Raw genomic sequence first — 12,413 nt, forward strand, 5'->3', positions numbered from 1 at the left:
ACTTAATGCTACTTAATACTTAATACTGTTTGATTGGTAATGGTATCTAATTTTGTTAATGTTGTTCAGTGATCTATTTGTCTATTCATATGCCACGTACATGGGGGTCTAATACCATAGATGGTCTCGATCTCCTGACCTCGTGATCTGCCCACCTCGGCCTCCCAAAGTGCTGGGATTCCAGGCGTGAGCCACCGCGCCCGGCCAAAGATGCATTTTTTTTTTTTTTTTTTTTGAGACGGAGTCTCGTTCTGTCGCCCAGGCTGGAGTGCAGTGGCCGGATCTCAGCTCACTGCAAGCTCCGCCTCCCGGGTTTACGCCATTCTCCTGCCTCAGCCTCCCGAGTAGCTGGGACTACAGGCGCCCGCCACCTCGCCCGGCTAGTTTTTTGTATTTTTTAGTGGAGACGGGGTTTCACGGTGTTAGCCAGGATGGTCTCGATCTCCTGACCTCGTGATCTGCCCACCTCGGCCTCCCAAAGTGCTGGGATTCCAGGCGTGAGCCACCGCGCCCGGCCAAAGATGCATTTTTTATCAGAAAATTTTTTGAGGGCCCAGAAGAGACAGGTAAAGAACCCTAACTGAAGCTACATTTAGTGTAGATTCTTACCAGCCTGCAGTTTTCAATGTAACTTGCCTGGCCTGGATGTTCTTAAGAAAATTAGAAGCACAGGCCGGGCGTGGTGGCTCACGCCTGTAATTACAGCACTTTGTGAGGCCGAGGCAGGTGGATCGCCTGAGGTCAGGAGTTCGAGACCAGCCTGGCCAACATAGTGAAACCCCCGTCTCTACTAAAAATACAAAAATTAACCAGGCGTGGTGGCGGGCGCCTGTAATCCCAGCTACTCGGGAGGCTGAGGCACGAGAATCGCTTGAACCCGGGCAGCAGAAGTTGCCGTGAGCCGAGATCGCGCCATTGCACTCCAGCCTGGACAACAAAAGCAAAACTCCGTCTTAAGAAAAAAAAAAAAAGTAAAAGAAAATAAAATCAGAAGCAGAGGCCAGGCAGGAGGAGCTCAGGCCGCACCGCTGTTTTTCCTAGCACAGGTTCTTTTTGCTGAACTGTGTACTCCTCGTCAGTCCCTAATGTTAATGTAGGTTAAAAGAAATGTAATGATCGCATCAGGAAATGCAAGGTCAGACGTTCACCTGAACGGTTTTATTTTTGTTTTGTTCCGTTTTTACCCCGAGGTCAGAATGTCATCAGGCACAATAAAGATTTAGCTTTTTATCTTCATGGGATTGTGCCCAGAAAGATCAAGCACAATCTAAACATTATGCGATAAGAAAAAACAAAAAATAGATCAAGTGACCTTGGACAAGTCACCTTACCTCTCGATGGTTTTGTTTTATGAAAGGTGTGTGTGTCGATGGGTGTGTGCGTGTGCGTGTGCGCTCGTGGGAGAGTGCTGCTAAGTTTCCCTAGGGCTACCTGCAGCTTTAATATGCGTGGTTAGAATGCCAGGCAAGTTGTGTAGAGTGGGGGGCTGGAGACCCCCGACTTCTCTGAGTGCCAAGCCACATCAGACACTTTGGAAATAACCCTCCCACGAAGACCCTACACAGATACCAGCAGGCTGGGCACGGAAGAACAGAAACTGCGAAAAGAAAGGGACAGGATGAGTCCCGGGGGATCACAGCGCCTCCACTTCCACATGACAAGTGACAGGCAGGTAAATAGGTAGCAAACAGGCAGAGACTCCAAGTCCCCCAGGGGCACCCCTCTCCTCGAAGAGCCCACGAAATCACAGGCCCAATCCCCCACCCCACCAAGCCCTCCCCATCGCCTTCCCCCACACCTGAAAGCCCCCCGGTCCGGCGTAATATTACGGATCCCTTCCAGCCTCCCGTCCGCTCCTCCTCTCGCGGGGCTCCGCTCAGGGCCGGTCCCCCGCCCCCACGCCGCAGCCCGGGCCAGCGGGGCCCGCCGCGGTGGCGTTCGCGGGCGCTGCCGCATTGGCCGCTGCGGCACGGACGGCGCAGCCTCGGGCGCTGCCCGGCACAGGCGCGGGCGGTCCCGGCCAGTTAGCAGCCCGGCAAGGTGCTGGCCCACCCATGGCCCTCGGGCCGCGGACCCTGCGCCCAGCCCTGCGCGTAGCCCTGCGCTTAGCCTCCGTCGCTCGCCCGGGGCCTCCGAGCCCCCCACACGGGCGAGATGCTGAACGGCGCAGGCCTGGACAAGGCTCTTAAGATGTCCCTGCCGCGGAGGTCGAGGATCCGCTCGTCCGTGGGTGAGCTGGGAGGGGCGCGGCGGGGGAGGGTGGGCCCGGGGCGGGGGCGGCGCGGGGCGCGCCTGCGGTTCTGCGACACTGCCCCGCCCGCGCCCTGCTCCCCTCCCTGGGCTCCCCGGGCTCCCCGGGCTGCAGGATCCGCCGACGCCGCGCGCTGGCCGCACGGGGGTTGGGCGTCGCTGCACCTGCGGGGCCAAAAAGCCCCAGGCCCGGGCGACGGGAGCGGCGGGCGTCAGAGACCCCCCGGCTCGTCCCTGTACAGATGTGTGTGCGCGCGCGCGCGCGTCCTGTGCGCGTGCCCGTGCGCCCCTACGCGCGGATGCGGCTCAGGGAGGTGACCTAGGCGGCAGTCCCCGCGGTGGTGGGCACTGTTTGGTGGCGCAGGGAAGATGCAGCCTTCCCCGCCGGCGGCCGGCACCGCGGTGCTGCAGAGCTCAAAGGCAGAGGACGAAAAAGGCATCCGAAAGGTTCCTCCAGTGATTCTCACCACTTGGAGCCCCGGGTCCTCGCGCGCACAGCGGTGACGTACCGGCTCATAACCATCCGTGCATACAACCACCTGGAGACGAACACACACACGCACACGCGCGCGCACACACACAGGTACACACGTACACACGCACGCGTGCACACACACCCTGCCTGCCGGCGCCTGGGTGTTGGAACTCGAAACCTAAAGCCAAAAACGCATATAACATCCCCGACCCCTTGCACTGTTAGAGGCCTGCGTTCTATGATTATAGAGCACGTTTAGAAACCATGATGTCGTGGGGCTGGATGTGATGTGGCTATGACACTTGATAAGGTTACCGAGACCATTAGTTAATGCAGACGTAAAGAGGAACCCCCAAATGATTTCTTACCGTTTCAGGACTGCGGCAAATTTGCAGGCAGATCTTTGACATGAGGAAGGTAGAGGGTGTACAGTTTGGAGGTGGGGTCACTTGTCTTCGTGCTTTTTTATTTTGAGAAAACAGAAACATGAAAATAAGCGACTTTCGTATTTCTGTAGTTGAGTAACGTGAGAGGGAAGCAAGCGTATCAGGTAATTTAAGCCAGTGTTTGTTAAACTTGGGTAAAGTCAGGACACTTTCATATTCATTTTAAGGAGAATCCCAGCCTGAAGGGGTCACGGGGCGCAGGGTCAAGACTAAATAGCGGGGAAGAGCTGCGGCCGAGAGACAGTGGAAGGGCGCAGGGATACAGGCGTGAGGTGGCGGCAGCCTGGGGAGACCTGGGGACACTCTCTGTACCTTTGCAGGTGGAGCCAAAGGCATGTGCTTGTGATTTGGATGTGGGGCTTCAGTACAATAAAAGAATTAAAGATGGCCCCACGGGTGTTGGTCTGAGACGCCGGAGGAATGCACCCCTTGCTGAGATGGGGAAGCTGCGGAGGACCAGGGTTCTCTTTTGCGGAGAGGGAAGGTGTGAAGAATTTGGTCTGAAATGCCTACCACAGAGCCAAGTGGAGATGATTAGTAGAGAGCTGGATTTATGAGTCTGGGGCTCCGGGGAGTGTGCAAGGTATCTGCATTCAAGAGTCGTCGGCAGGACCGGCTCCAAGAGTGTATCCCCTGCAGCTGCTCAGAGTCTGGCTCTTATAAGAGTAGGCATTTGCTTGGATGTTCTGCCCACTGTTGCTGTCTTGAAAGTCTTAATTTTTGAACAAGGGGCCCACATTTTCATTTTACACTGGCCCCTAAGAATTATGTGATCAGCTGTCAATGTGTATAGATGTGACCTAGAAAAGAGGGGTCCTTGGATAGATTCCTGGGCACTCTAACATTTTGAGGTCAGGGAGATGAGGGACAACAGAAAGGGCCTGAGAGGATGGCCAGGGAGGTCCCTGGAAACCCAGAGGGGGTGCTCTGAAACTCAGTGAGGAGATGTTCAGGGAGGGGTGGGGTGCACCTGTGCCCAGTGCTGCTGAGCTCAGTGAAGATGAGACTGGAGAACTGTCGTGTAAGTGGCGGTCACTGGTGATCTTGAAAAGAGCTGTTAACCTATCATTGTGAGGAACAATGCCTCATAGAGCAGGTGTAAGAGAGTAACAGGACAGGAACTGGAAACAGTCCAGAAAACTTTTTTTTTTTTTTTTTTGAGACGGAGTCTCTCTCTGTCGCCCAGGCTGGAGTGAGTGGCGCGATCTCGGCTCACTGCAAGCTCCGCCCCCCGGGTTCACGCCATTCTCCTGCCTCAGCCTCCCGAGTAGCTGGGACCACAGGCGCCCGCCACCTCGCCAGGCTAGTTTTTTTTTGTATTTTTTAGTAGAGACGGAGTTTCACCGTGTTAGCCAGGATGGTCTCGATCTCCTGATCTCGTGATCCGCCCGTCTCGGCCTCCCAAAGTGCTGGGATTACAGGCATGAGCCACGGCCCCCAATCAGGGCTACAAATCTTCTAGAAACTGCCCCTGGAGCCCTCCTCTAAATTCCACGCCCAATTCACCCTGCCCTCTGCTGGTCATCAAAGGTGTTTTTTAAGTGTATGTTTGCTGTTTTTGCCAGAACAACTTGCCTTAAGTTTCAAGGAGGAGAATCAGGGCAGCTGAAAATATAAGCAGAGCTAATGTGAGAATGTAATAGCTGGAGGATATGGTCTGATCCCTTCACTTTACAAATGAAAAAAAAAATTCAGAGAAATTCCTTACTCGCTGTGTAATTTCTGTCAGGACCAGCTAATTAGCAAGTCCAATGTGGTTCTTATTGTCCACCTGCCTAGTTCAATATCAGATCTAAATGGACCAGAATACTCTCATTGATTCTATATTGTTTTCTCTTCCTTGACAGGAAAGAAAGATAATCATCTAATTTCTCCTGCTTCCATTCCCTGTACTACCCTGTGTGTGCTCAGTAATTACAGATTTTACTCATCTCTGTCATGGGCAGCTTTTGAACTTGGTCTAATGGTCTAGATTCTGTTTGGAAGTTTCTTAAGGGCAGTATATCTAGGGGTTAAAACCCCAGACTTTAGGGTTAAAGAGAATTCAGTTTCTTTTTTTTTGAAATGGAGTCTTGCTCTGTCGCCCAGGCTGGAGTGCAGTGGTGCGATCTTGGCTCACTGCAAGCTCTGCCTCCTGGGTTCACGCCATTCTCCTGCCTCAGTCTCCCGAGTAGCTGGGACTACAGGTGCCTGCCATCACACCAGGCTAATTTTTTTTTTTTTTTGTATTTTTAATAGAGATGGGGTTTCACCATGTTAGCCAGGATGGTCTCGATCTCCTGATCTCATGATCCGCCCTCATCAGCCTCCGAAAGTGCTGTGATTACAGGCGTGAGCCACCGCACCCTGCCTGAATTCAGGTTTTAACACTGTCATTTCTACCTATATGACATTCAAAAGGTTCATTTACTTCTGTTACAGATAAAGATAAAAATAAGAGTTTGCACTTCGTGGGTGGGTGGTAGTGGTGTGTGGGTATGTGCATGTAAGTACATGCATTAATTGACACATAATCAAGATGATATCAACAGCATGTCAGATTTCTCCCATGCTGCCCATCGTCATCGAAGGCAAAGTCCTCCATCTAGGCATTTATCCTGTGTCATAGAAGAATTGGCAAAAACTTCCTTTATTATTTTCTCCTCTAAATCTAATGATGGAGGCCTAACTAGGAGAGGACTGCATAGTCATCACAGGAGAATGGAAATGTCCTGTTACTGCGATGATCCAGGTGTAAATGGTTACCGAAATAAGCGCTTCTCACCAGGTGTAAATGGTTACCGAAATAAGCGCTTACGCACCAGAGTGTTGTTCATCATCTAGGAGCTCTGAAGGTCATCCCCTGTTGAAAGGAGTCCTGCCTACAAGGCTGTCTTCTACCCCACACGTGGCCAATAAGCACCTCTGTGGATGCCTTCTGTTGTCCAATAATTGGTTTTACATTCACAACGGATGCGTTATCTTAAACCCCCCTCAGACAGAGGTGCCCGCTAGGCAAATGGAATATTTTATAGTTATTTTCAAAAAAGTTTTTAAGCATTTATGAGAGGAAGTGTGTACAGTACCTCTAAAGAAGGGTCTCTATTCTTCCTCCTTGGATCTTTACGTTTACTAAATATAATTTCTGGTCAATACCACACTGGATACAAGATGTTATTTACATCCACTTAGGCTGGGAAAAGTGCTCAGCACAAATGTTAACAACCATTAAGAAGGGCTAAAAATAAAGTGATCTCACCTCCATGCCCTGGGAGTCTCTCCCCATCATCATCAAGGACAAACACAGAAACAGGACCTACTCCAGGAAAGGAGAGAGCCCTTCCGGGAATAGAGTAAGGAGTGGGGACCTGTCACACCCCAGTGGCTTCCTGGGTCTGCCTGCACAGATGTGTCGTAAAAGTACCTGGATGGGCTGGGCACAGTGTCTCATGTCTGCAATCCCAGCACTTTGGGAGGCCGAGACAGGTGGATCATTTGAAGTCAGGAGTTCAAGACCAGCCTGGCCGACATGGAGAAACCCTAGAAGTGTAAAAATTAGCCAAGTGGTTGTGCTGTGTGCCTGTAATCCCTGTAACTCAGCAGGCTGAGGCAGGAGAATCACTTGAGTCTGTGAGGGGGAGGTTGTGGTGAGCCAAGATTGCATCACTGCACTCCAGTCTGGGCGACAGAGTGAGACCTTGTCTCTAACAAAACAAAACAGTACTTGAATAATCAAGCCTGGTGGCTCACGTGTGTAATGTCAGCACTTTGGGAGGTCCAGGTGGGAGGTTCATTTGAGGCCAGGAGTTCGAGACCAGCCTGTACAACATAGTGAGACCCCCCCCATCTCTACAAAAAATTTATAAATAGCCAGGCATCGTGGCAGACGCCTGTAGTCCCAGCTGCTTGAGAGACTGAGGTGGAAGGATCACTTGAGCCCAGGAATTCGAGGCTGCAATGAGCTACTGCACCACCTTATTCCAGCCTGGACAACAGAGCAAGACCCTTTCTCTAAAGGAAAAAAGCACATGAATGATGCTGGTCACTCCCCAGCTGTGATGGGGGAGGGCTACTGGGCCCAATATTACCGCTGATGCGTGTGCACGTGTTTGTGTGAACAGGTCTCTTGCTCTGATGGTTCATTTCTTCCCTCCTGCCCTGCCCCTGTTAAGCTTGTCATATAATATTTCCTCATATTTCATGCTCAAAAGTGATCTAATCCTCATTCTGTCTTTTTCCCAGAGTTTTGCATTTTTTTTTTTTTTTTTGGTAATCATTACTTTATAAATACTGCCCATTTTTGCTTTCCATCATGATCACTCCCAGGTGAGTGTAGAAAAAGCTGCATTCAGGAATATGGTAAAATGTTACAGGAAGATTTATGCCATTTTGATTGGTTTGCTTCAGGTTGCCTGAATTTTTAATACCCTCTTCTTGTCACAGAGAAGAGAACTTTGTTATTTTTGGCTTTCCCTGGAGTTCTCACTTCAGAGTTGGTTAGCGTGGGTTTCTGCTTTCCAAGCTGACATGTTTTTCTCTTTTTAGCATCTGTTCCATATACAGGGTGAGTAGCTGCAGGGCTCCCAAATTGCAAGGGACGCAGGTCCTCCTCCTCCACACAGTCCTCACTCGCCCGCGCCGCTGGCAGCACTTGGCTGTCCCCGTCCCTGCTGTCCTAGCGCCGTCCCTGCTGTCCTGGCGCCGTCCCTGCTGTCCTAGCTCCGTCCCTGCTGTCCTAGCGCCGTCCCTGCTGTCCTAGCTCCGTCTCTATCCTAGCTCCGTCCCTGCTGTCCTAGCTCCGTCCCTGCTGTCCTAGCTCCGTCCCTATCCTAGCTCCGTCCCTGCTGTCCTAGCGCTGTCCCTATCCTAGCTCCGTCCCTGCTGTCCTAGCTCCGTCCCTGCTGTCCTAGCTCCGTCCCTGTCCTAGCTCCGTCCCTGCTGTCCTAGCTCTGTCCCTGCTGTCCTAGCTCCGTCCCTGCTATCCTAGCTACTCTGTAGCTCTGCCCACCTGATACTGCGCCACTGATGGCAGGCAGTGCTGTTGGGAAGAGAGCAAAGGAAGTGGGTCTGGTGGTGTGAGAATAAAGAGAATAAAGGTAATTACGAATACATCTTTAGTGTTCTTCGCATATTTTTCTTACTGATCTTCACACCATCCCTCTGAGAAATATATTATTATTACTTCCCATTTAAACATTCTATATACATACTTGTATACTTTTCTTTTTAAGTAAAGGCAGGAGAGAAGAAATACTCCAGATAGGAGAAATGTTTTTTTTCCTTTTCCGCTCTTTTGCAGAGAATGTTAAGGCAGGCTCGTTAATTTTGATTCAGAGGTTTTGCATTCAGAAGTAAGTTTTCCTGTCTTGTGTAATCTTTTGCCAAATCATCAGCAATGTACATTTCACACATTACAGGGAAGCATTCGGGTGCTCCTTCTCCCTTTTCTATCTCTAGAGATACTGTGTAAGCCAAACGCAGCACCGAGGATCCCAGGATTACTGTAAATATTTTAAGCACATTACAGTGACTGATTATAGAGGAAACTAGGGTAAGCAAACTACTCCATGGAGTGAGTGAGTACTTCTCTGTGCCGACATTTGGAATCTCATTCCAGATGTTTAGTTCGAAGACAGTTGCTTTTTTCACGGTCATGATATGTTAGTATTGGGGCGCAGTTCATTCATGTTCAAAGGAGAGAACAGTGGCTGGCTGATGATATATCCAGTCGCTGCGCCGTGGGATCAGGCCTCTTATCAGCTATTTTTAGCCACGTAATGATTATCCTTATTTAAGTCTCTTCCATTTTCTTTTTATTATCTTTATTCTAATGCATTGAGGAAACGTAACATTGATTTTAAAACTGCAGAATTTCTGTTTTTAACCCTTAAAGCAGTAGTTACTGTATATGTAGCAAACAGACTAAGGAGTCTTCTGGGACTCGGCGGAGCGGGCCCTGCTAAACGTTGAAGATAGTGTGCCGTGTCTGCGGCGTCCCCTGCCCCATCCTGCCGTGTCCCCAGGTTACTCTGCGGTCCATTTGTGCTGGAGAGAAGAAGAGAAATAAACAGTCTTTCTGGATCTACTCTAAGTTCATTTTCCTGTTGCCCCTTCCTGAAGCTTGGAAATACATTTATTCAACTCGACTGAACTCTTCTAGTGTCTGATTTTCTGGTGTTAGAGTTTGGGCAAATTTTCTGGAAGGGAACACATCAGTGTGGGCAGGCAACTGAATAGGTTTCTCAGCTGGATGCAAACACAGGGATGAGTGAAGACTGTAAATGAAATGCAGTTAGGGCCTGTTTGTTAAAGACTCCAGGTGCAAAATAATGAGACCTGAACCTGTGCAGCATCAGAGACAAGTGCAAGTGATAATGGAAAACAGCTGGGTTGCAATCAAGCCCTACAAATGGAAACCAGTGAGATGAGAGATGAGGGAGGAGCTCTCCCTGGTCTATGTGCAAGTAGAATTGTTGAGCTTGTACCTTGCTTGTCTAATATTTGTCCTTTAGAGAGCCCGAGATACTTTGTACAGAGCAGGCAATACTCTGTGGAGTCAGATTATTAAAGTTGAAGGTGACTTTGCAGATCTTTGCTGTGCAGTGGAGTGGCCACTAGCTGCCTGTGGCTGAAGAAATGGTGAGTCGCGACTGAGCTGGGCTGTAACGGTAAAATATGCACTGGATTTCTGAGACTTAGTACAAAAAAGGAAAATGAAACAGTTCATTCACCATGCTTTCTGTTTATTATATATCGAAATAATATTTTGGATATGTGAGGTTAAATAAAATATATTATTAAAATTATTTTATGTATTTCCTTTTACTTTTTTAGTACAGCTGCTAGAAAGTTTAAAATTGTATATGTGGTCTGCATTATATGAATGTCTATTGGTGAACAAATTATAGATCATCTAGTCCAAATACTTTAATTGATTATTTATGGAATTGCAGACTTTCAGAAATAAAATTATCTGACAGTCAGCACCCCCGTTGCTCCACAGGGACAGCAAGGTCATGAAAGGTGAAGATCCAGAGACTTGTCTGATCTTCCAAGGATAGTGCCAGCGTGAAAGAGCTAAAGCCATGTCTTTGGATTCTCCAAGCATTAAAAAAAAATTGTTTTTCTTCCCTGCCCCCTCCCTCCAGCATTTTTTTTTTTCAGGGTTATTTATCTTCCTCTTGAGTGAATGTCTCCTTCAGGCACACTCTGAGATGTCCAACTTAAGTGAATTTTGAAAATGAACGGGGCCATGGCACTAGGAAATACTATTATATTTCTTTGAACCTAATCTCTAATAGAATCTGTTTGCCTGAGTCTTTTAGTATTGTCTGATATTATCAGTCCATATATATGGAGAGGATCTTCAACACACTCCTCACTCCAAAAGTGAGATTTATGGTTAATCTCACTTTTGACTGCATGACAAATCTTTTTTTTTTTTTTTTTTGAGACGGAGTCTCACTCTGTCACCCAGGCTGGAGTGCAGTGGCCGGATCTCAGCTCACTGCAAGCTCCGCCTCCCGGGTTTACGCCATTCTCCTGCCTCAGCCTCCCGAGTAGCTGGGACTACAGGCGCCGCCACCTCGCCCGGCTAGTTTTTTGTATCTTTTTTAGTAGAGACGGGGTTTCACCGTGTTAGCCAGGATGGTCTCGATCTCCTGACCTCGTGATCCGCCCGTCTCGGCCTCCCAAAGTGCTGGGATGACAGGCTTGAGCCACCGCGCCCGGCCGACAAATCTTAGTACCCTACACAACAACCTTCTTTAAGACCAGTGGGCATCTCAGCAGCACTTTTTTCTTCTCAGAGACCAGTCATTGATTGGAGTAGAGCACCTTTTAAAGCAATACATTTAAAAATGTGTTCCCGTTAGTGCACATTTTCTCCATAACACGTTACTTTCTCCATTGTCGGAAAAATGGAGAAAGTAAATACAAAAGAGAAAAAGTCTGAATAGATAATGTTCAAATACCATTAGGTTGTGAGTGGCTCTGAGTCCTGCTAGGAAGACAAAGGTAGTTTTATTACCAGGGGATGCAGCTGGACTTCTAAAATTGTTCAAGACTGAGTTTTTAGGCCTTTCTTTTAAATTACATTGATGAAATTATGGGCTGTGATAATAAACACAGTGCTGGCAACCCAGAGAATACTGGGTGATGATTAGTAGTCTGATAACCTGTATCAGTGTGTGGTTACTTTGATTTCACTCATCATTTGTGAGTCCACATGATGAGAGCTGTGTTGTCCTCAGTCTGTGATATTTTTCAGTGGAGATCTTGGCCTTCTGAGCGTGGGTATAGAGGTGGCTGAAGAGCCCCAGGATAGGAGAGCTAGTCCGGAGTTCTGAGACTACCTGCCAGGCTCTTCTATGCAGGATGATATGTTGACAAGATATTACAGGGCAATGTCGGCAGTGTTGTGTAGAGGAAGTGGGATGCCATCTGTGTGAACAGTGTGATGTTGTCTGTGTTAACACTATGAATTCACCAGAAGTCACACCATGATGTCACACTGTGTCACACCGTGACAATGTATAATGACAGGTATCCTCCATTGTAGTATCATACAGAAGAGTTTCATTGCCCTAAAAAATCCCCCTGTGCTCCAGCTGTTTATCCCATCCCTCCTCTGTAACCTCCTGCAACCACTGATCTTTTTACTCTCTCCATAGTTAACAGCTTTGCTCTTTACACAATGTCATGTAGTTAGCATCATATAGGATGAAGCCTGTTCAGATTGGCTTCCTTTACTTAGCAATATGCATTTAATGTTCCCCCATGTCATTTCATGGCTTGATAGCTCATTTCTTTTTATCCTTGAATAATACTCCGTTGCCTAGAGGTACCACAGTTTATTTATCCATTCACCTCCTGAAGAACATCTTGGGTGCTTTTACTTTTTGAAATTATAAATAAAGCTGCTATAAATACTCCTGTGCAGGTTTTTGTGTGGACATCAGTTTTCATGTCTTTTGGGAAAATTCCGAGGAGTGTGATTGCTGGTTGATATGCTAAGAGTATTTTGGAAGAAACTGCCAGATTGTCACCCAAAGTGGCTGTACCACTTTGCATCCCCACCAGCAGTGAATGAGAGTTCCTATTGCTCCACATCCTCATCAGCATTTGGTGCTTTCAGTGTTTTGAATTTTAGCCTTTTGATAGATGTGTAATGGTGTCTCGTTATTTAAATTTGTAGTTTTCTCATGACATATGACATTCAGTGTTTTTCCATATTTAATTGCCATCTGTGTATCTTCTTTGGT

General features: G+C 48.3%; 1 protein-coding gene across 1 annotated transcript in view; it reads left to right on the top strand.

The window, feature by feature from the left end:
* The first annotated feature begins 1,933 nt into the window (after nt 1-1,933).
* The window catches only part of ATP8A2 (ATPase phospholipid transporting 8A2), a 649,053-nt gene continuing 638,573 nt past the window's right edge, over nt 1,934-12,413 (top strand). Inside the window, exon 1 of the mRNA XM_033236971.1 lies at nt 1,934-2,230. Within this exon, the coding sequence (XP_033092862.1) occupies nt 2,155-2,230 (76 nt within the window). The 5' untranslated portion in view covers nt 1,934-2,154. The remainder of the gene's footprint in view (nt 2,231-12,413) is intronic.

The sequence above is a fragment of the Trachypithecus francoisi genome, unplaced genomic scaffold, assembly GCF_009764315.1.
Source record: "Trachypithecus francoisi isolate TF-2019V2 unplaced genomic scaffold, Tfra_2.0 Contig01461, whole genome shotgun sequence".
NCBI lineage: Eukaryota > Metazoa > Chordata > Mammalia > Primates > Cercopithecidae > Trachypithecus > Trachypithecus francoisi.